The sequence below is a fragment of the Mizuhopecten yessoensis genome, unplaced genomic scaffold (assembly GCF_002113885.1).
Source record: "Mizuhopecten yessoensis strain PY_sf001 unplaced genomic scaffold, ASM211388v2 scaffold2711.2, whole genome shotgun sequence".
In the NCBI taxonomy this organism is placed as follows: Eukaryota; Metazoa; Mollusca; class Bivalvia; order Pectinida; family Pectinidae; genus Mizuhopecten; species Mizuhopecten yessoensis.
The window spans coordinates 2,239,563-2,265,633 of NW_018485984.1; the positions used below are offsets into that span (position 1 = coordinate 2,239,563).

The 26,071-nt window shown below is 35.8% G+C and overlaps 1 protein-coding gene across 1 annotated transcript in view; it reads right to left on the reverse strand.

The window, feature by feature from the left end:
- The window catches only part of LOC110445086 (molybdenum cofactor sulfurase-like), a 76,380-nt gene that overhangs the window by 27,099 nt on the left and 23,210 nt on the right, over positions 1–26,071 (reverse strand). Inside the window, exon 4 of the mRNA XM_021489474.1 lies at positions 24,926–25,049. Coding sequence (XP_021345149.1) covers positions 24,926–25,049 — 124 coding nt within the window. The remainder of the gene's footprint in view (positions 1–24,925; positions 25,050–26,071) is intronic.

A 26,071-nucleotide genomic window follows, 5' to 3' on the forward strand; every position in this document is an offset into this window, starting at 1 on the left:
ATAGAAACATTATTTGTCCATTTAAACCTGGCTTATGTACATAAGCCTCAATTTATCTCATATTCTGGCATAAATTAGTGCTTTATTTAATTGAGAGAAGTTTTGTAAAACTCTGAAAAACCACTACTGTTGCTATTTTAAGGGTTTATACTCCTCTGGATCCAAATCCAATCCACAATCAATAGAATAATAGCTCCATATATCAATATCCATAATCAGTCCAGCACAAATATAAACCTGAACACAGTGACTTACGTATATTATGACAGATTTCACACTTCATGCAAACATTAAAACCAACATTGAAAAAAGTTAAGATACTCTGAAAACGATGAGCTGGCATCCTTTATATCTTGATGATGGAAGAATCTATGTTTATCAATAGCTACACGGGCTGAAAAATCAGGAAATAACAGGGAAATTTCTGAAGAGAAATCTTCGACTGGTCTTCTATTTGATTTGCCTTATGTAACAGAGATGGAAGTGATGGAGACAAGTGAGGCTGTCATCAAGTGTTGTCTTGAAAACTGGAGGTGGAATACAACTTGCCCTGGGAGGTGTTCCCATGTCTATCTAAACCTTTCTACGATTCAGTCCTCAGGCTCGGACTTTACAGACAAAATCATTTAACCAACAGTCATGGTGAGATTTGTTTTATCCCCCCCCCCTCCCCCCCCCATGATAATGATCGTCAGATATGGAGGCCCAGTAAACTGAAAGCTTTACTTGCATCTCCAAGCACTATTAAATCCTTTTCTGTCTAGACGCCATCTTTATATTTTGGGACCAGGGGTTGTCATGCCATTTTTACTGGAAACATATCATTATGGTTAAAGGACTATGTATGGTGGTTTGGGCCTTTTTTGGCCCCCAAATCCATCAAAATTAATAATCTGCAATAGAACTTTCAAACGACTGTTTCTTTAATTTTGAATACTTCCCCAGTACTATTATGTAAAAAAAAAAAATGTGTTTTCAATTTTGGCTGCCATGTTAACCAGGTCATATTTGCATAAATGATTGAAATTTGATTATTCAGTTAATTTTGACAGGTTTTCACCTAGTTTTTCTCTAAGCTACCATAGAGCACACTCTTGAACAAACTTTATATTTTNTGATTGAAATTTGATTATTCAGTCAATTTTGACAGGTTTTCACCTATTTTTTTCTCTTAACTACTATAGAGCGCACTCTTGAACAAACTTTATATTTCTCCTAAAGATGTATTACAGGTGCCTACACATTATCCTTTGATATCAAGTTTGTTCAAGCATGCACTCTATAGTTTCTAGGAGAAAAACTATGCAAAATATCACAATATTCACTGAATATTCAATTTTTTCCAAATTATGCAAATTTGAACTTGTTACCATATCAACAATAATTAGAAATATAAATAATTATTTTCATAAAAGTATTTGGAAAGTATTCAAAATTCAGGAAACAGTCATTTCAAAGTTCATTTAAAGGTTTTGAATTTTGATGCATTTGGGTAGCAGTCTACAGTAGAAATGGCCCGACTCTGAAAAACAAGGCACATGTCGGCGGATTTACCCTACACAACACATATATACATATATATATATTTGTAAACTGCATTACATTTACAATACATATAAAGAACTGAGAAGTGTATAAACCTCTTCTATGTATGTCACTTGTGTGAAAACCATGGTTACCACATCAAAAATTACCAAAAAATGCCAAATAATGCTATTTTTGACCCAAAATTTGACCCCCGCAACTAGTATTTTTTTTCCTAAGTTCTGTCTAAAACTAAAGGTTACCTACTTGGTTGCAGAATTTTCTGGGTCCCAGTAAAGTTCTCAAACTTGAATTTTTGCAATTTTGCGTCGTGTGCTGTTGTCAAAATTTTACCTCATGTAAAGCTAGCTTTTCATGCGTAGGCACCCTTTCGGATTATGGCCAAAATTTTGATCTCGAACCAAAAACTTTTTTTTTTACAAATGTGGAGCTCACACAGCCCACTTCATCATGCTTATACCAATTTTAGTACATTTTTTTTATTTTTTTATTTTTTTTACATATCATTTTACAGGGGTTAGCCATTTAACAAAAATATCACCCATGGCTGCAACCCTCTACTGTATACTGCTTCCTTGGGGGCCAAAACAGGCCCAAACCATACATAGTCCTTTGCTTCATGTTTCTGTAAACACCACTAATTGAACGACTAGAGTAGTTTTGTTTTCAGTTAGCTGTCATTCTTCTTTTTCCATAAATAATGTGTTGCTAGTAAAAGAAGTCGAACAGCACAAATACATTTAATTAACAACACGAAAAGATGTTTTTTTAATTTCAGTCAGGTAAAATTTTTCAATCTGGTGCATGGGAATTGAATCAGAAATGGTGGCAGTTTCCTTCCCTGGAGGAGAGAAATAGCAGTATAGATTTTATCGATTGTGACCAAGCCGACCACTGATCCTCGCACACCCATCTAGCTCCTGATGAGTAATTGGTTAGTAATTACTATTGGCTTCATACACTTGCGGCACTACAGTTTTTTCCCTTATTACAGCAATGATGGGAAAAAACAAGCATTGCTGTGATCAGGATTAAGTCCTATTGATTTTTGTGATGCATACAAGCTTTCGTGTGATCCAGCAAATGTGAATTGTGTGCTCCAATATGTGACATCTATAATGCAGTGACCAAAAGTCTGAGTTTACTAACTGCTAGTTTGGTTCAAGGCCTGGAATTCACTATAAATTATTACATTATGAAATAACACAAAATACTCCGACAGAAATATATAATATATAACTGGTGTCTCATCAAGCATTTCGATACCTGCATGCAACTTCACAAAAAGAAATGGACGGACAGAAAAATAGGAACACCTACATAAAGATGATACCTACTCATGTCCCTTGTCATTGAAGAACAAATAAATGACATAAATATTTATCTAAACCTGTCAATAAAGGTTGCTCTTTTGTCTATAAATGAAACCTGCCTATGGATAAAACATGTATATAAAAAGCACCAGTCCCAATGAAAGGGCAATAACTCTGTATAAAATGTGGCATAAGACTTGATCTTAAAACTTAGTAACTATAGCTAGCGTGCAACATTCCACCATCCCAAGAGGTTCGCGCATACACAACTTGGTAATTGTAGGTGACAGAGTATATTAGATATATGCCCCAGACAATGTGATGCATTGACAAACTAACTGACTGACCATCACCAAGAGTGACCATTACCAGAAAAGTGACCATTGCTAGGGGACTAACCATCACAAAGGAAGTGACTATCAACTTGATCAATTTCCTGTTTTCAGTTTTTTTTCAAAACTTGTCAACAGTGTCAGCTATGATACCTAAGCTTGTAGGAGAAAAGGCTGTGTTATATCAGGTTACCATAGTGATATAAAGAGGATATTCAATAGTTTCATGCTAAACATCATCTACTGAAATGAAAATGAAATGCAATAAGAAATTTAAAAATGTTTTAGAATATCATTAATGTCAAATGGAAGGGGGATCAATTCGTCATCTTAAAGAATTTCATTGGTGCACATAAAATGACCCAATCAAATCTGACCTTGATTCAAGAAGCACCGGGATTCTGAGTCCTGATCGATGCCGAGTCCTAGCTGGGCCCGTATTCATGAAACTGTTCTCGTGCTCTAGCATGGTTTCTGTGCTCAAGACAACTTTCTTGTAACTCGCTTAAATCATATCAAACGATCAAAAAGTCAAAAATAAACATTGAAAACAGTTTTCGTCTTTAAGTCTCTTCAATCCAAAATCATTGACAAAATAATATTTACTTATTAATCCATAGCCGTAACAAGAAATTTGGCCTGAGCACAAAATCCATGGTTGAGCATGAGAACGGTTTCATGAATACGGGCCCTGGTCTATCTTGCTGACAGTAATGAGATTTTACAGAATAAAGCCCAGAATAGCACTAAGGACATGTTTACAGATGCAACAATAGTCGTTTGCAAGGTGGAACCAAATCTGGACCTATCCAAGAGCAGAAACCTCTACAACATTGCTTTTAGAAGCATTTTAGGGAATGGGGTTTGTTCATTGCAGTCCCTTGGCAAGCCAATGGGCACTTATCTGTGGGCCAACATAAGGCTGCCGTAATGTGGTGGAGAAGGCATGCAGAGGATTGCATACGGTCTTTGGACCAAATGGAACACAGCGACACCCTGTTTTGTTCCTTGCCATTTCTATTGTAAGGAAGTGGTTGTGCAGGTGGTAGAATCCCATTTACCTATCCTGTCGGGATTCTGGGACCATTGGCAACCATATTTTTGACAATGAGTCTCTGGGAAAAATAGAAATTGGTGAAATGATTGGACTTCAAACCGATCAGCGATCTGATCACGTGATGTACCTTGCAAGAAATGAAATTCTGTAATATCTGTCAATTTGGGAAAATCATGGCATTTTTTTAGGTTAATTCTTTTTATGCTCAAATTTTTTAAATCAAGACAAATAGAGTGAATTATAAACCAATGCATTATTGGTTCCGGATGTTATTTTTTTTCTACCATTCTTTGTAACACTTTGTGAATAGTTTAATAAAGCATCAGAAATTTTGAATTCTCCAGTCAAAAGGAAACGCCACAGTAAAACATTTTAAATTGTGAAGAGATGTGTCAAGGAGTGATACTACAGCACTCCTGTTTTTAGGGACTGCATTTCTTTTTCCTGTAAGTGTATATTTCACAAGTGTGACAGATTTAACAGGTACTTTTCACTCACGAATCGAACCTGAAACATCTGTATTACATCCCACCAAATGACCTAGAAAAATATTCTCCCTAGCCGAGTCAGTAAGAAGCAGACAGTATTTACCGGGTGACACGGTAATGATGAAAACAGTGTTACAGAAAGCGCAATATGCATATAAAAACAATTGTAGGTATATAATAAAAGCCATATCTCACATACACATTCAACTGACATCTCAGATTACACTCATTTATTGCACAAAAGGATATATTTCACTTGGGTTAAAGCCATTTTGAAATATATCTATAGGCCCGATGCACTTTTGCAATGTGAGACACATCAGAGAATAGATGAAGTATAGGTGGTATTGCCTATTGATCATACTGATAATTCCCAACGTTTCACTGGTGACAATATAATAAAACCTACAGTGTAATTCTACAGTGACTTCCCATTGCAAGGAGTTGCAAGTATTGCTTTGCAAAAACAAATTAAAGCAAAATTGTAGAGGGAGAGAAATGAAAATCATAAGGGTATATATAGGTATGCAATTGTGTTCAGTCAAAAGTTAATCTGATTTTCTACGATATTTATTGATCTAGTAAATGTCTGCGACCTTTCTGTGACCTCTCTTGTGTCTCCGATTATTAAAACACATTGTAAGAGAATTAACTTAGATTACAAAATTCCGTAGATACATGTCATAGTTTTTATCTCCGACCCTAACAAGGTTTTAGCACTCCACCAGTGTAGGGATAACTTGTTCACAGGATACAAAAATGTTAACGGACAAACAAATAAGGCAACTATATATACACCTTCTCTACTTCATAGGCAGCTATCAAAACCAAATCTAAATCCCATATTCAAAAGACCTAAAAATATTTTTTGTGATATTTGTAAGTTCTTAAATTTTTCCTTTATCAGAAGATATCTCAAACATTATAAAAATGTACCCTGAATGCAAACTCTATTTAAAGACCACCTGTGTTAAGACACCATTTTCAAAACTCCCTATTTCAGTTTTTTGATGTTTTAGATCCTGTATTAAAAGACCATATGCAATAAGAGGTCCCTTTTTGGACTTCCCAAAGGGTGGTCACTGAATACAGATTTGAGTGAAGGTAACTTAAGGTAATAGGATTGTGTCGCCATTTCTCAGTAGAATTTATTCAAATTTTGTAGTTATATTGCTTTGAGGTAAAGAAAATTTTCTGCCTCAAAAAAATAAAGGTTGTCAGAATTTTAAGGATTTTAAATGGAAATTTATGTAAAAAGGAGTGAATTTTGAAAAAAATTTGCAAAATAATGTCAATAAAAATGATACTAACATAGATTAGTATTGCATTAATGTATATCAATTTCATAAATGCTGAAATTGTGTAAAATTAATTATCTATAAACGATTAAAAATTGACATTTTATAATAAAACCATATACACATAATAATTGCATGCAAGAGTTATCGTTCTTGAAAAACTTCACAGTAGTGAAATAGGTAGCCGGTTTCCTGAAGTACAGAAAAATGGACACATGTGACTCATTGATTAAAAAACAACTGAATTAATGCCTGGATTGCTTTGCAATACTTTAATATTGAAAGAACACACTGTTCTGTCAATGATAAGCATACAATATTCATCAATTTGATATCAAACATTAGAATATGCGGAAATTGTGATACTGTCTCCCTACATTGGCTTTTCAACTAGGGATGTACTTCCTATTTCCGTTTGGCAATAAACTCCTATGACCTTAACTCATTCACCTCTGAAGACAAATTTGAACTCTTTCAATTTAAATGTTGGAAAATTTCAGGGGTGAATGAGTTAATTTATACAATTGCTTACAACTGTGTATAAATATGTTTCACAACTCTCACATATGTAATAAACACAGCAGCAGTGAAAAGACCACCAAGTCTACATCCTTGTATCTTTTTGAAATTTGCAATATCTTATTCTGAATTAGCAATAAGCATCATACAAAATTATAACAATAATCCATTACTACTGGTGGAAAAATCTCCTTTTATACTTCAACGGATTGTTTTTCAAAAGTATGACATTATTTATAGTTCCAATAAGCAGACTCTCAACAAAGGAAAACCTCTCATGGCTACTTACAAAGTGACTGTGCTGGTGTGCTCAGTATCACAGTGAGAACATTGTTTTCATTACAAGTACGTACATGTACATGGAATGTAGGAGCAATACGGTTGATTTGTGATTCTATCCACATACTTTCACTGAGAAGACTAATTTTTGAAATAGGGCCCCATACCCCTTAGTTATTTATACATGTCACATGTATAAATAATACATGTCAGATGTATAAATAATACATGTCACATGTATAAATAACTAAGGGGTGTAGCATCATTTTGTACAGACTTTTTAACATTCCATGTATCTCTCAGCATACGCCAACCCCCCCCCCCCCCCCCCCCCCCAACCCAAACCCCTCCACGGTAACTTTTGTTCTTACAATACCTAAGAAATTGACACACACACACACATTGTGAACATAAAGCAAGCTAATTAGCAGCTGACAGCTGACACCCTTTATTAGTAGAAATAGTCGACATTCCCGCGATACTGCGTAATATTTGAAAGCATCAAGGAAGCCTAGCATACCAGATTCCAAATATTAACGCTGCATAGATCATCCTCCAAAATGCTGCCCAAACAGCACAGTTCCAAAAAGGTCTAGGAATTTGAACAGAGTACCCATATATGAATTGACAATGCCTTATTTCATCTGGACCCATCAACAATAGGACCAAATACCTCCCCCTTGGATACAGATCACCCTTTTCACGCAACCATCAAACTCACCACTGAATGGGTAAGACTATTTATAACAAGGTAGACGTTTTAATTATGAGTGCACATTTATTCAACAGGAAAACATCATTGATTTTATTTAAAACAGAGACAAGAATTTTTGTCAAAATTATATATATTTTTTACCGATACTTATATTTATTATTTTTCATAACAATGGTTATTATCAACTGGAGTAGTCTCCCTTGATAAAAATTCAAACACTTAAATGATCTTCCACATTCTGTGTGGTACTCTAAATGACCGTAACGCTGGTTAAACCTGTGTGGTACTCTAAATGACAGCGAGGCCTGCAGGTAAACCTGTGTGGTACTCTAAATGACAGCGAGGCCAGGTAAATCTGTGTGGTACTCTAAATGACAGCGAAGCCAGGTAAACTTGTGTGGTACATTAAATGACAGTGAGGCCAGGAAAACCTATGTGGTACTCTAAATGACCATGACGCCAGGAAAACCTGTGTGGTACTCTAAATGACAGCGACGCCAGGTAAACCTGTGTGGTACTCTAAATGACCGTGACTCCAGGAAAACCTGTGTGGTACTCTAAATGACAGCGGCGCCAGGTAAACCTGAGTGGTACTCTAAATGACCGTGACTCCAGGCAAACCTGTGTGGTACTCTAAATGACAGCGGCGCCAGGTAAACCTGAGTGGTACTCTAAATGACCGTGACTCCAGGAAAACCTGTGGGGTACTCTAAATGACAGTGACGCCAGGTAAACCTGTGTGGTACTCTAAATGACAGCGACGCCGGTTAAACCTGTGTGGTACTCTAAATGTCAGCGACGCCAGGTAAACCTGTGTGGTACTCTAAATGACAGCGACACCAGGTAAACCTTTGTGGTACTCTAAATGACAGTGAGGCCAGGTAAACCTGTGTGGTACTCTAAATGACAGCAACGCCAGGTTAACCTGTGTGGTACTCTAAATGACCTTTACAACATGCAAAGCCTGTGTGGTACTCTAAACGGGGGTGAAAACACCCAAAGAGTGTGTGGTACTCTCATGGGTTCAGAGACAACTGATGCTAGGCATATTAAGATAAACAAAAAAGTGTGTGTGTTATACAGTGAGTATGTCTATGGAATGCTTTGTTCTCGAGGGAAATGCTGGATGGAGGTTCTTACATTTAAAACACCATGATTTGCGTAACAAAAGATGCCAAGTGCTCGTGAATTATCAGAGAACGTTCCTGTGAGGGACATTCTTGTTTTAAGCAAAGCACATAAAAAGGCTGCCAATTACCTCCCTTAGCAACCATTGACATGAAATATCTGTTTTTTCAGCCCCCCTTTTTTTTTTACTAATAGCAGGATAATGATTCCTCTTATGCAAGCAAGGATGTCTTCATTTACCTTGGCACAAAGACAAAATACTGTACTGAGAACTAGACAATGCCACTCACAGTCCTGACCTTTGACTCCGTAACCATTAGTTCAGATTAAAACCCCCATGAATGAGCAGACATTAACAGATCGACTTAATTAGGTCCTATATCTTTGTAGAGGAGTTGACTCTAGATGTAATAATTTTACCTATATCAGTGCTTTATCATTTTGTCTTTTTGAGGGGGTCACTTTTTTACCTTAATGCACAATAGGTAAAATAATATAGTGATTTGTAGACACAATGCAATTTTACACAGGAATCATAGGTATGTACAGAGAAACCTATGTTATCTGGCCCCTGTGTATTATGATATCCTGTATAATCCGACCTATATGTAAAATTTCAGATTGAACAAGATTCACTGTAATTGCATATATTTCTGTACATACACATGTACTATTTTACAAAAGTATGAAGTTGACAATCCTTTAGCACTGATGAATTCAATATGTTGTATAAGACGCTAGTTGGAAACTAACTTTTACATCTGAAGTTTTGTAGGTAATTCTGAGTTCATAATCAAGTAAAACATCAACCTTATCTTTGTAGGACTTCATTTTGTCAGATTTTTTTCAACCTTGAGTATTTTTCCCTGTATATAGCAGTTACAGCAGCCGAAATGAGTTTTTCTGGCTAAGAGTTATTTCCCTTGTCAAGACACATTCTTCTCCTTTCATTTTGTTACTGAGCATTTACAACTTCTGAATAGCAACATTGATAAAGTATGGGATCAGCAGTGTAAAGTTCCCAAGTTTGACACTCTGAATTTTTTATATTGTTTGTCGTTATTATATTTGTTAAGAAATGGCTAAAATTTTGAACAACTGTAATTCTGTAAAACACATTGCAAGTTTTGTTTATATGGAATGTAAAATTGATTTAAAGAAATGTTTCATAAAAGTGACTTTGGCAAAAAATAATTTTAAGTTGTACAAAAAGGTGTTTGTCCGTAAAGGATGTCCATAACATTATATACTGCTAGCATTTTTATGAAAGGGTATACAAACACATTAGAAGTTTGAATTTTATGAAAAAATAATCAATATTTATTCTAATAGCCTTGTGAGATATTTTTTCTTTTCAAAATTTAAGGAAGACAAAATGAGAAGTAAAAGCATTGTTTGTGAACAAGTATTGATTCAAAATGGATGTGCAAGACACGTAGCAAAAAAACATCTCGTTATCTTTCACAGGAAAGATGGGAAAGAATTCTAAATGATTCTGTCGCTTACATAGATCTAAAAAAAATATGATATCTGTGAGCAGGTGGTGTTTCTGGTACAGCCATAACATCTATGACCATTACTGGGCAACCTCAACACTCGATCAGCCGAACAGAGGCCATTCCATGTCTCAACGCAACCCGCTAATCTTATTTTCAATTCCCTAAAAGACAAGAAACTTGTCAAACGGTCTCCCACAGTGGAAGGAGATTTATAAGACAACAAGATTCCTGAATTTGTGAGTTAGTTTTATATACTCTGTACATCTAAAATTAATGATATTGTACGTTTTATAATGGAGAAACATTTCTTGCTGTGACATGGTTCTATCGGAAACTTCCCTTATATCGTAATATTAGTATTCCCTGGACCCTTAATTAGAGTTTGGTTTCACAGTAACTATCAATTCTGTAAGAGAAAAACATAGCTCTTCACAGTTGTAAACATATCACTGTTTCCAAATATATACGCACATTATATATTCTATATAAGGATATATAGATAGGTCAGAAGAGTGCTTTGTAGTGTTTATATCGATACCATTTTCATTGATGTATTTGGGCCAAATGATGAACATGGCGAAGAATTTTGAGCAATCTTGGTCTTTTTCCAAAACTATTTAACTCATTCACCCATGAAAACACATTCGAACTCCTTCAGTTCAAAGGTTGGAATAGTTCATTATGAAATTTCGTGGGTGAATGACTTAACAGAAAAAACCTACAAATAATTCCTGAAATCTTTAAGTATAGGGTGACTGATAGTAGCTTATATACTTGAAGAATTGCTGACCTTAAAAACAGAAAGAAGATTTTTTTAAAAATTCTGTTTGGCTATTTGAAGTTATCGATCCTGACCTAATGTTGGCAAAACACTAAAAAAATCATCTGTAAGTTTTTGAAATATATTGTAGTCTTCCTTCAATTCCGTTTTGGATATAACTTTAGTTGGATTGGGCCTCGGCCTACTTTTGAGCAGGTCCACAGTTGGTTAGAGCAACCATATCGTAATATGAGGTTCAGAGTTCGAATCACAGAAAAATGTATTTTTTTTATCTTTATTTCATGTCAATTCATTTTCAAGATTAATGTTCTGCAAATGTATGGGTTTCTCTACAGAAATGATTAATCGAGGCGGGCTATTAAAAAGTTTCCAAATCACAGTTTTTGGAAGTGGTACAAGGATCTTTAACAGGATGTTATTAACTTTGCTGTTTTCTTATATGTATTTATCGAGAGATATTATAAACAGGCAAATAAATTAGCAATTACTATGAGGTTAATATAACCAAACAAATCTCTAACAAGAAATAATAAAGCTATACTTGTACACATACCACAGTTATCTAAGGAAAGTTGCAAGTCTAGCTGCCACAGGGCAAAACCTTTGGAAGTCCGACAAATACCTTTCTGTACTTACAGTGTTAATTGTGTTAATTGTAACCAACATCTTCATCCTTGTTATACCGAGCTCTGTATTTGTCGGCCTTGACACGTACACAACTCAGATAGACTTTGTAATGAAGATGTTAAAATTGGCGGGAAAAACACGGAAAAACAGGTTTATTTGGACACAATTAATGTGCAACCATTTTAAAAATACATAAGAGTGCTTAATTATGCATTAAATAGGGTCAATAAGCGCATCCAAGTCTTAAATCATCACAAAGTTTAAGGATACAGAGTTGTAAATTATGATTAACAAGGTAGATCCCCCTACAAACTTGTAAGTCTCAGTAATTCAAACTAACTCCTAAATGAATTGGCAAACAGCAGTTGTCTTATTTACACTGAGGGGATGTCATAACTGATGATGTGAGATATGCTAAGCTCCAGAAGAGCGGGAGTTAGATTCTCGGTCTCTGTGGAGACAGCACACATTATAAAGAAGACAGAATGTAAGCTGCCGCCCAGAAACAGACAAAACAAATCTTGTGTCATTTGGAGTATGTAAACCCTATAATCCAAAGTGATAAGGGGACATAACTCCTGTTTGCTCTCCTATTAAATCACATTATGCAGACGCTTGTTGCATAAAGTCTTGTCATCTTGATGCAAAGTTTAACTTTGTTATAGGTAAAAACTGTATTGAAATACATTTACTGAACATTTTAATATAATAACATGGAATCATTTGCTAAACAATTATTTTTCAAGTTATCTTGAAAGTTTATTTCTATATCAAAAGTCTTTAAGGTCAGAGAGACAGAATTCCTTTTTCTTCATATTTATGGATGTTCCAAAAAGTGAACCCAAAAATAGTTTCAATAATTCTTTATTTGACTGTAAAATTAATCCTCAGAAATGACAATTAATTCTATATTAATGAATGCTGGATAAGAGTAGTTTAGGTTGGGAAGGACAAGTGAAGAGGTTTCAAATAATTTGAGTATGAGATGCTTTTTCAAGCTTCTTTATATGTACCTGTACATGTGATGAACTTATTTTGGTATACTCCCATGCTTTATTTGAAGTGCTAAAACCAAATTTTAGACATTTATAGATTATATATATATCTCTAAAGGGATACAACTGTCACGTACCCAGTGGATACAGTCGCAACATTTAATGGTCATGTAAATGCTCTTTTGACCTTATTTTTGTGTACAGTGTCCAAGTGATTCTGGATTTTTTTTCTTTTTCTTGGAAACTAATACTCAATAGAGCACCTGTTAAACAAGTTACAAAAAAAAGAACTTCGAATAATTAGGCACAGGTAAAATATATTTAGGAGGAATATCAAGTGTACTCCAGAAAGTGCTTGACAATTGTTACAAAAAATAACTATGGGAAACTTTGACAATCTTGATAAATATTCAAAAACTAATTTATACCAATTTCAACTGGTTACCATGGTGATCAGAAAACCATTTTTTTTCTTAAAATAATATCAGGGAAGCATTCAAGCTTGAAAATTCCCTGGAAGGTTTTGAATTTTGATGGATTTAAGGGCTGAAAAAGGCCCAGACCATACTGTGCTTCTTTAAGTATATATATATATTAACCAGACTCTGTACTATTGTTCATTAACCTCGAAACCCAAAAACCTAATTGTTATGTTTATGTGTGCACTTACACGTTAGGATCACTTCGTTGAAAGCTGCCAAATCTCAGAGCTGCATATAACATTCAGGAACGTAGTAATACATCATGAAAATGTTCACATTGATGAGTATATTATATGCATGTACATTCCATCATTGTTCACAACACAGACAGAAATTTCATGTCTAGCTGATTCATGTTAGAGTACAGTTGACCTAGAGAATCAACCTTCAAAATGAAATAAAACAAAGAGTCCTCTGCGGTCAGTATATCTTATCTATTAATTAATTCTTGTTGTGATCTTTTTTAAAGCTTAACTGCTAATGAGAGGCTACAGCAGTGAACGTGATTTCCTTATACCTATCTGAACCAACTTTGGACAGTCTTTCATCCTTGTAATCTGAAAGCAGAATATCATTATTCTAGTCATTGTAAGAAGTTATTTGAGTTTTTCAACACATTGCCCTGTGACCATAGATGTAAGTCAAGGTCATTCATTTGAATAAACTTCATAGCACCTCACCCCAGTAGGGATAGAATGAGGAAATTATGAAGTGACCTTTATTATATCATTATATCAACACCAGCGCTAGCACTTTAATTGGCCCAGTAACAAACAGAAATGCTAATACACATGTATATACCTAGAAAATTATTTGTTTGATATATTCTCAGAATGAGTTCATGGCCAGTGCCTACATGAATTAGAAAAATATAGTGATATATTTATTGAAATTTGATAGTCCTCATTTTTATCTCATTTTGGGAAGATAAAAAAAAATTGGCAGGGGAAACAGCCTGTTTTCAGCTGTAAAATGAGGCAAAAACCTCACTTAAGATGTAAATGATGCACTGTGGTGAACCTAAACTACAGTTATAAGTTAGATTTGGAAACAGCTGTTACAGGAGAGGACAAATGCACGGCCAGACCAGGGTTCGAACCGGGACCCTCCAAACTCTAGACGAACACTCTAACCAATTGAGCTACCTGGGCGCCAACGATCGACCCAGTCCTGTTACACTACACAGCACTGGCATAGCTTGTGACCAACATAAAAGTCACTTTTGCATCAGTAAGTAATAACTAACTTTCTATTGTGTTACAATCTTTTGTTTCACACAAGAACATTGAGATAAAATATAATTCTGAAGTCGGTTCTACACAAATACCCTTAAATATTTTACTTGTGAGACAGGCTTAGAGAGTAGTACCACAATATGTCAAAATGGTCAGATGAAACAAGAGTACTGCAAATGGAACATACATGTAATATGCATTGGAGAGATACAGCCTTGAAACTAATGTATGACACCCTGTGTGATAATGGTACATTATGCTTACCGTATTTGACCGCAAATAAGCCCCACCTCTAGTGAGAGAAAAAAAAGACCAAAAGTAGGGAGGGGGCTTAATTGCGAATACAAATGTTCACAAATGTGTGCCATCTTAGATATACAACTTTTGATCTATGACCACACTACACATCATGTATCTATAGTTGTTCATGCTGTAAAAGGTACAACTAACAGACAGAATATTTGATAACAGTCGCCACAAATTGATGGTGCTATTGTTTTTCTAAACCAATTTTCTATTATCAATTGGTCTTGATAATTCAGTTTGCAGTTTAAATCAATGACTTGCATTTTAGTCAGTAACGAAATAACACTAAAATCAGAAAAATTCTTAGAATGTTACCACATCGTTAATTTACAGAGTGCTGGATCACCATATATATGTTTTTGAGCATCATAAAAAATTCATAAATGATATGAAACTGGTAGTTATGATGCCAAATAAAGCAGTTTAAACTTAACGACACCTGGTGTCCGGCTATATATACCAGCACCCATAATTCAGCTGTAACCATGACAACATGTAAAGGCCTTAACTGACATTTTATACCAGGGAGCTTGAACTACATCTACGAGCATCGAGGAAACCTTTGGGGCTGAGTCATGTCTGGCACCAAAAACAACAAAACAAACGTCTTTCTCATTTTGTCAAGAAAGGTCTAAACAGACGACACATTGATACGAGGAATTCACAGAAGGAGAGTTGCCTGGAAGCACCTTCCAAACAAAAGACACATCTTGCATATTTGCCAAATAGTGAATTTAGGAAGAATTTTTATTCTGTATGTCTATAAAACAGACGGTAGACTTGACGTGTTTCACTGACAGGAAGTACTTTGACAAGTCATAACAAGTATGGCTGATTCAATCGCACCGCCTAGCTGGAAATGTGGAACATTCCGTGTATGTAAGGAGATGGTAATTTTAGAAACAGCATGCCCATTCCATACCTAGAGTAAAAATCTGACTATGTAATGTAAAATAACTTTTATTCCTTTATCTTTTCCATCGGATATTTCTTTGAGAATTTAAGAGTATTTTGAAAGCATTTCAATATGTGCTTACCGCATGAAATGTGTGTCTAGCTAAACAAGAACAAAATCCTGGCATTCCATACGTATACCAATGTTTTAAAATTTGGTATCTCGGATAACAATCTGGTATCCCCAGAAAGTGTTCTGGTATCCAAAACATCAACCTTGATCCCAAAATAATTTAAAGCCTGATATTTTAGCCTCGCCAAAATTTTGTCCTTTTAAACAAATTCACCCAATTTTCAATTTTCAATGTATCTTTAGCAGTACTTGCCTTCTCATCCAAGACATAAAGAAAAAAACGAAAAAAACAGGAGCAATTGCATTAGTGCAGACGATGTTTGTCAACGTTTTACTTTTGTCTATTTTTATCTCTGAAATGAAAGGGATCATGATCTCGGATATTACTGCACAGCATGCAAATATATAGAAATTATGTGTATAGGATGAATTTTACCTATGATGGGCAAATATTTTTAACTGGGCGAATGTTTCGTAGTATACAGTGTGCTGGAATTTATTCTGAACTGATTTAATTCATTACTTATAATCAGTGCTGATCGGAATACTGACGGAGAACAGAGATACAAAATCAGTAGAAACCAATTTATTTGAGTAAAGTTAGAACACCAGGAATGACAATAACCGTATTTTCTCTACAGTAACTCCAGGGGCAACAACATTGATCTCTTACTCAGCACTAGGGGTGGGCTTATACATTGTTTCCGAGATACAAATTTCCGAACAAAAGTCACATGATTTACATGCGGTACATTAAGTGGGACATGTATACATCCAGTATAAAGGTACTGGTAAATCGATCAGAAGTAAGCCAAATTTATCGCAGTGTAAGGTTGGTAAATCTCTATGGAAATGGCTAAAAATTCACATCTTTCATAAAAGGTATATCTACTGAGTAGTACCTGCTTGCTGATACGCAGTCAGAAACCGCACACAAGTGTTTTTACATATTGTTTTAACTGCTGTTAGTTTTAAAAAATATTTATTGACCATTAAATATCTTTTATTACAGATAGATAAGCTAATGTAAACATTAATAAAACAAATTCAAGACATTGTGAAAATTCAAATTTTTATTGATTTATTTCAATGACTTTCAAGAAATTTAATATCATTACAATTTCTTTGAGTTAAACTCAGATCAACAAAAACATTGAATTTGAAATATTAAAACATGTTTTTAAAACTCAATGTTGTTTTTGACACCATTCACCATTCCTTACCCAAACAATATAATTTCTTTCTATTTCACTTTGCAATTGACTAAAACATAATAATTATCAAAATAATCAAAGATGCCTGAAAAAGCACTTCTCTATATGTTGTAATTCAATAGTGAGTTTTTTTGTTTTCTTGGTTTTTTTTTATAATAAAGGGGTATGCCTCTACATTAACCAAGGAAAATCTCCCGGTGGAATAATCAGACGTCACAATGTTCCTATGGATTATAAAATTTCCTGATTTCCTGGGAAGTGACACTTGGGAGTTGGAATACCAAACTTCCCACATACACAACTGACAAGTGATTCTACTCTGAAAACAACATATGACGGTTGTTTCCTCAACAGCCTAACACAAAACCTCTCCTAAAATGTGTGCAAATGTAACCATTATGTTATAATTTCCGATTCTGCGGTACATAAACGTCCTCAAAAAGCCACCCATAAATGTTGAACGGAATAGAGTAGAGATTTTTATAGCATTCACTAAACATTAGTTGCATGAAAAACTCCAGAGAGTTGCAGATCTTAATGTTAATGACTTACCGGTGAAGCCAAAGAGAAGCAAAAACCTATACTACTTGAGAATAGTACAATAGGATTTTCCTGGGATTGTACTGCTAGTAGGTATGAAGGTGTTGAAGGAATTCTACGGGTATATTTCCTCCTTTGATAGACATTCATTTATAAACAAAATTTTCCATGTAAATAGGATAGTTAGTTCATTTTGCATAAAACTGATTTTCGTATCAAGACATTTCATTGTGTTTTTAAAACCCCAATGATGACCACACCCTGCATTAATGTCAATTACACTAAATATCCTCTTGTCCATATCCCCCTATAGTGATGTCCATATCCCCCTATAGTAATGTCCATATCCTCCTATAGTGATGTCCAAATCCCCCTTTAGTAATGTCTATATCCCCCTATAGTTATGTCCATATCCCCCTATAGTAATGTCCATATCCTCCTATAGTGATGTCCATATCCCCCTATAATAATGTCCATATCCTCCTATAGTGATGTCCATATCCCCCTATAATAATGTCCATATCCTCCTATAGTGATGTCCATATCCCCCTATAATAATGTCCATATCCTCCTATAGTGATGTCCATATCCCCCTATAGTAATGTCCATATCCTCCTATAGTGATGTCCATATCCCCCTATAATAATGTCCATATCCTCCTATAGTGATGTCCATATCCCCCTATAATAATGTCCATATCCTCCTATAGTGATGTCCATATCCCCCTATAATAATGTCCATATCCTCCTATAGTGATGTCCATATCCCCTATAGTAATGTCCATATCCCTCTATAGTAATGTCCATATCCCCCTATAGTCATGTCCATATCCCCCTATAGTAATGTCCATATCCTCCTATAGTGATATCCATATCCCCCTATAGTAATGTCCATATCCCCCCTATCGTAATGTCCATATCCCCCTATAGTGATGTCCATACCCCCCTATAGTGATGTCCATATCCCCCTATAGTGATGTCTATATCCCCCTATAGTAATGTCCATATCCCCCTATAGTCATGTCCATATCCCCCTATAGTGATGTCCATATCCCCCAATAGTAATGTCCATATCGCCCTATAGTAATGTCTATATCCCCCTATAGTAATGTCCATATCCCCCTATAGTGTTGTTCATATCCCCCTATAGTAATGTCCATATCCTCCTATAGTGATGTCCATATCCCCCTTTAGTAATGTCTATATCCCCCTATAGTTATGTCCATATCCCCCTATAGTGATGTCTATATCCCCCTATAGTGATGTCCATATCCCCCTTTAGTAATGTCTATATCCCCCTATAGTAATGTCCATATCCCCCTATAGTGATGTCCATATCCCCCTATAGGAATGTCCATATCCCCCTAAAGTGATGTCCATATCCCCCTATAGTAAACCCTGCATTAATGTCAATTACACTAAATATCCTCTTGTCCATATCCCCCTATAGTGATGTCCATATCCCCCTATAGGAATGTCCATATCCCCCTAAAGTGATTTCCATATCCCCCTATAGTAATGTCCATATCCCCCTAAAGGGATGTCCATATCCCCCTATAGTAATGTCCATATCTCCCTAAAGTGATGTCCATATCCCCCTATAGTAAACCCTGCATTAATGTCAATTACACTAAATATCCTCTTGTCCATATCCCCCTATAGTGATGTCCATATCTGTCCTATAGTAATGTTTATATCCCCTTATAGTGATGTCCATATCCCCCTATAGTGTTGTTCATATCCCCCTATAGTAATGTCCATATCCTCCTATAGTGATGTCCAAATCCCCCTTTAGTAATGTCTATATCCCCCTATAGTTATGTCCATATCCCCCTATAGTAATGTCCATATCTCCCTAAAGTGATGTCCATATCCCCCTATAGTAAACCCTGCATTAATGTCAATTACACTAAATATCCTCTTGTCCATATCCCCCTATAGTGATGTCCATATCCCCGTATAGTAATGTCCATATCCCCCTAAAGTGATGTCCATATCCTCCTATATTGATGTCCATATCCCCCTATAGTATAGTGATGTCCATATCCCCCCTATAGTAATGTCAATATCTCCCTATAGTGATGTCAATATCCCCCTATAGTAATGTCCATATCCCCCTAAAGGGATGTCCATATCCCCCTATAGTAATGTCCATATCCTCCTATAGTGATATCCATATCCCCCTATAGTGATGTCCATATCCCCCTATAGGAATGTCCATATCCCCCTAAAGTGATGTCCATATCCTCCTATATTGATGTCCATATCCCCCTATAGTATAGTGATGTCCATATCCCCCCTATAGTAATGTCCATATCTCCCTATAGTGATGTCCATATCCTCCTATAGTAATGTCCATATCCCCATTATAGTAATGTCCATATCCCCCTATAGTGATGTCCATATCACCCTATAGTAATGTCCATATCCCCTATAGTGATGTCCATACCCCCCTATAGTTATGTCCATATCCCCCTATAGTAATGTCCATATCCCCCTATAGTTATGTCCATATCCCCCTATAGTGATGTCCATATCCCCCAATAGTAATGTCCATATCCCCCCTATAGTAATGTCCATATCCCCCCTATAGTGATATCCATATCCCCCTATAGTGATGTCCATATCCCCCTATAGGAATGTCCATATCCCCCTAAAGTGATGTCCATATCCCCCTACAGTTATGTCCATATTCCTCTATATTGATGTCCATATCCTCCTACAGTAATGTTGATATCTCCCTACAGTGATGTTGTTATTCCCCCTATAGTGATGTCCATATCCCCCCTATAGTAATGTCAATATCTCCCTATAGTGATGTCAATATCCCCCTATAGTAATGTCCATATCCCCCTATAGTGTTGTTCATATCCCCCTATAGTAATGTCCATATCCTCCTATAGTGATGTCCATATCCCCCTATAATAATGTCCATATCCTCCTATAGTGATGTCCATATCCCCCTATAATAATGTCCATATCCTCCTATAGTGATGTCCATATCCCCCTATAGTAATGTCCATATCCCCTATAGTGATGTCCATACCCCCCTATAGTGATGTCCATATCCCCCTATAGTGATGTCTATATCCCCCTATAGTGATGTCCATATCCCCTATAGTAATGTCTATATCCCCCTATAGTGATGTCTATATCCCCCTATAGTGATGTCCATATCCCCCTATAGTGATGTCCATATCCCCCTATAGTAATGTCCATATCCCCCTATAGTAATGTCCATATCCCCCTATAGTGATGTCCATATCCCCCCTATAGTAATGTCCATATTCCCCTATATTGATGTCCATATCCTCCTACAATAATGTTGATATCCCCCTACAGTGATGTTGTTATTCCTCTTATAGTGATGTCCATATCCCCCTCTAGTGTTGTTCATATACCCCTATAGTGATGTTGTTATTCCCCTACAGTGATGTTGTTATTCCCCTACAGTGATGTTGTTATTCCCCCTATAGTGTTGTTCATATCCCCCTACAGTTATGTCCATATTCCTCTATATTGATGTCCATATCCTCCTACAGTAATGTTGATATCTCCCTACAGTGATACTGTTATTCCCCTTATAGTGATGTCCATATCCCCCTACAGTTATGTCCATATTCCTCTATATTGATGTCCATATCCTCCTACAGTAATGTTGATATCTCCCTACAGTGATGTTGTTATTCCCCTTATAGTGATGTCCATATCCCCCTCTAGTGTTGTTCATATACCCCTATAGTGATGTTGTTATTCCCCTACAGTGATGTTAATATCCCCTCTTGTGATGTATCGTTATACATATTGATCCTAATCACATCTTTTGTTATGATATCTGCATCTCTTGAACTGTTACACTAAAGTACAATCATGCAGGCTCCCTCCATCACAAAAAACTCAGGTATTATTGATTACCTGTAAAACCTGCTCACATACCTGAGTATTTATCCTAATTGCCATTAGCTCAGCTTCTTTAACAAGAGATACATACAATAAGTAGCACATCTGATACATTTCAAAGTAACATTTCCTATGATCCACAATTATCTCTTTCTTCTGCAACAAATTGTTAACTATTTTGCACCATTACGTCATTTTTAAAGTGCAAGAATACTATCTGGAAAGGTCAAATAATGGGTTACCAAGAGTAATTTATCTTGTCTAGCAATCAACATACGTTCAAACTAAATACAAGAGGCCCATGGGCCTTAACAGTCACCTGACATCCGATTCAAATTAGGACTGTCATCCAGGGGCCAATTCATACTTTTCATCGGTCGGAGTGACCTTGCTGCATCGTCCATTAATTTTTCTTTGTGAACACAATAACTTCAGGAAATATGAACCGATTCTCATGACACTTTGTATGCAGCTTTGTAACAATGAGGTCTTGTATGAGTTTGAATACCGGACCAATTTGACCATGGTAATTCACCTTTTGTTGGACCCTGTGAACACGATAACTGAAATAAATGAAATAAATGGGTGTGACTCCAATTTTGACCCAAGGAGTCTGTTTTGAACAAACTTGGGAACTGTATGTCTTCTGTTCTTGGTTAAAAGAAACAAGTAAAAAAGTAAATCAATGATTTATTAAATAAGGCAATTTTTTTTAATAGCACCTTGTTAGTAGCAAAAATGCGTCATGAAAAAAAACCCAGGTGTACCACATGAATTTACATCTATTCTTGTGTAATGTCAATCAACATCACAGGGACAAATAATAATATAATGACAAAGGGCAATAACTCTGCAGGTTACCGTCAAATAATTACCGGACAAAATTTCATTGAACTCCGTCAACATTTATTCAAGTTATCGTGTTTACAAGGTCCAATAATAATAATATTACAAAGGTTAATAACTCTGTAAGTTACTGTCAAATAATTCCCATTTTCGAACTCGTCCGAGATCTTATTGATATAAGGCCGCATACAAAGTTTCATTAAACTCGGTTAACATTTACTCAAGTTATTGTGTTCACAAGGTCCAATAATAATATTATTACCACATGCAATATCTCTGTAAGTTGCTGTCGAATAATTCCCATTTTCGAACTCGTTCGAGATCTTTTTGATATATGGCTTCATACAAAGTTTCATCAAACTCTGTTAACATTTACTCAAGTTCTCGTGTTCACAAGGTCCAATAACAATATTATTACAAAGGGCAATAACTCTGTAGGTTACCGTCGAATAATTCCCATTTTCGAACTTGTCCGAGATCTTATTAATATATGGCTGCATACAAAGTTTCATTAAACTCGGTTAACATTTACTGAAGTAATCGTGTTCAAAAGAAAAGTTAACGTACTACGGACGTCGACGGACAAAAGGCTATCACAATAGGTTACCATGACCTATGGTCAGGTAACCTAATAAAATATAAAAATATCATAGAATATTTTTAGGGGTTAAAAATAAGTGACATAAACAATATTGCTCTTTGTGATATCGACTTTATTTGCTGAGCCAATTGTGCAAGACTAAACAATTTTAAACTAAAACAGTTGCACTTTGAAGAGTTATGTCCCTTGGATTTAATGTTGTCAGATTTTGATAAACAAGATACGTTATGAAGAGTCATGTGCTTGAGATAGTTTCAGACATATTGAAACGGTGGTGTGATTTTCACATCACATCTTAAGGATCCCTGTACCACTGTCAAAAACTGTAACTAAGCGTTGGACACAGTTTTTTCCAACATGACTATAAATTTGATAAATCATTTCTAAAATGAAAAGTACACCTTGTGGGACATTTATGAGAAGTAATAAAGATGAAATTAACAAAATATTATCAACAACAGCGTTCTGAGTGGAAAAATTCAGTGGGGCTACACCAGAATTTGAACCTAAGACTTCAGAGTATTTTACTATTGCTCTAACAAATTAAGCTACCTGGTCAACGGAAGTGTTCTGGCCTAAACTATGCTACAGTTATATCCAAACAGAAGCTAAGGGAGGTTACTGTATTTATGAACAACCACAGTGCAGTGGCACAGGGATCCTTAAGTTGAACTTTTGTTTATCTGCTATCAGCTCCATGTATTTGGCAGTTTTCTTTTGTTTCTGTTAAAAATCTGCACTGGTTGTGAGTCTTATCATAATTAATATTTAAGACCCTTGGTTACATTGGTTCTGTCATTTGCTTCCAGTACTTTTAGAGTGATTTTTAAAAAAAAATCCCAAGTCTGATTTTCATTTTCTTTCATGCTATTGAAGTTTGAAATAAAATGTGTACTGTTAAAAATAGCTCCCCTAAATGACGTATTGTATTTTACAAATTATGTAAAGATGTGCAGTCTTTATCATGCATCTTGGAAACTGTTTCTAAGCAACTGGGTTTCATAATGTCAAGAATGTCAGTAATATGCATTTAAGTCCTCAAATGAATGTTAAGACACATAAACATGAAGCATGCTTGTGGATCTTCCTCATCCCACTCTAGGCAAAACACATAAAAAGTAGAGTAACCTCCCCTTAATTTTATTTTGGATATTACTGTAGTGTGACTGTGGTCGCTTTCATTTATCACGATCCAAATGGTTGAAGAGTTTTTCGTTTATGAAATAAGGCCGTACTTAGTAATCTGATGCTGCTTTCAGGCAAGCCTTGACAAAGCCGTGCAAGGCCTGCAATATGCATTTGCAGGTCCTGCAGGATTTATACCCGAACATGTTACATTTGAAAACAGACAAACCAGATGATCTGCATAAACAAACAGGCCTTGGGTCAGGGTATTACAGTTGAACAGGTAGCAATATATAATGATCAGGTGTCCGGCAGGGTTCAAATCTTAGTCTGGGCCCATTGTATTTTTTTTTATTTTTAATTCAAATTTATTAACTAAATAATGGGCCCACAAAGGGGCAAACAGTTTAACATTTCACGAAAATAATATACATAAACAAGGAAACATCCAACATCTACAGGAATTTGCCAAGGCATATATCTAACAGTAGCTTGTATAAATTAGGACTGACTACTGAGTGGGGGAAAACATCTGATATCTGCTGACCAAGCCCCAGAATCCCAAGATTACTTAACTATATATTCCGTATTGCAGAGGTATCTTCTCTTGGGAGCAGGTATTGATTGTTATGTCATTGGTTTGTGTGAGAAAATGACGTCGTTTTCTCAAAAATTGATGACGTTACTCTCACAAACAAGTGACGTAACAATCAATACCTGCTCCCAGGAGAAGATAACTCTGCAATACGCAAAGATGGAATAAGTGTTCTTAATTCAAATACATGTATTCAGAAAATTCACAACTCCTCTCAAACTCTTTATTCAAATCTTTTTCAAATAAATTCATAAATATTTCACTACAATGTTTTTCAATTCATGTTTTAAGAAATAAAATCCTTGAAATGAATCTTATTAAAAGAGAGGTGAGATTTTTTTTTTAAAATTATGCAAATATGCGATTTCATCAGCAAATATAGCACAGATCAAATGAAACCTTTTGTACCTGTTGTGAAAATCTCAATGAATGCCCTTTAAACGCAATGGAAAATTACAAACATGCTGTCCGTGGCTTACCTGTCGGAGAGGTTTTTTCGGAAAACCCTGAAGTTTTCCTGAGCTGTACTAACTTCTACTGTCCCTCCACCAAAGTATTGCTTTTGTAACACGTGTGCTGATTGGTTCCGAACCAGTAAAGCACCTGAAATAGACAAAATAGACAGTTTTCATGCAACACATTCTTCACTTTCATTCATTAACTTTTTTTTTTTTTTTAAAAATTAGATATTGATATATACTTCTGTCGTTGATTAAAGTGTACCCTTGTAACTTTCACCATCTCCTCACAGGTAGAGCAAGAGGAACAAGAGGCCCAATGGGCCTGCATCGCTCACCTGTTATTAATCTAACACTTGTATTCTTAAGATTTCATAAGAACCTATTAAAAGATTTAAACATAGGTTGAAAGTGGATCAAGGTCATTCATTTGAACTAACATGGTAGTCCTTCATCCCAGTATGCTACAGGCCGAATTTCAGTACCCTGGCCCTTTTGCTTATTGAAAAGAAGTCGCTTGGAGATTTTACAACATTTGACCCCTGTGACCTTGAAAGTTGGTCAAGGTCATTCAGTTGAACAAACTTGATAGTCCTTCATCCCAGCATGCTACAGGCCCAATATCAGTACCCTGGGCCTTTTGGTTATTGAGAAGTTGTTTGAAGATTTTAAGACATTTGATCCCTGTGACCTTGAAAGTGGGTCAAGATCATTCATTTAAACAAACTTGGTAGCCCTTCATCCCAGCATGCTACAGGCCTAATATCAGTACCCTTGGCCTTTTGGTTATTGAGAAGAAATTGTTTGAAGATTTAAGACATCTGACCCCAGTGACCTTGAAAGTGGGTCAAGGTAATTTATTTGAACAAACTTGGTAGCCCTTCATCCCAGAATGCTACAGGCCCAATATCAGTACCCTGGGCCTTTTGGTTATTGAAAAGAAGTCGTTTGAAGATTTTATGACATTTGACCCTTTTGACCTTTGAAAGTTGGTCAAGGTCATTCATTTGAACTAACTTGGTACTCCTTCATCCCAGCATGCTACAGGCCGAATTTCAGTACCCTGGCCCTTTTGCTTATTGAGAAGAAGTCGCTTGAAGATTTTAACATATTTGACCCCTGTGACCTTGAAAGTGGGTCAAGGTCATTTATTTGAACAAACTTGGT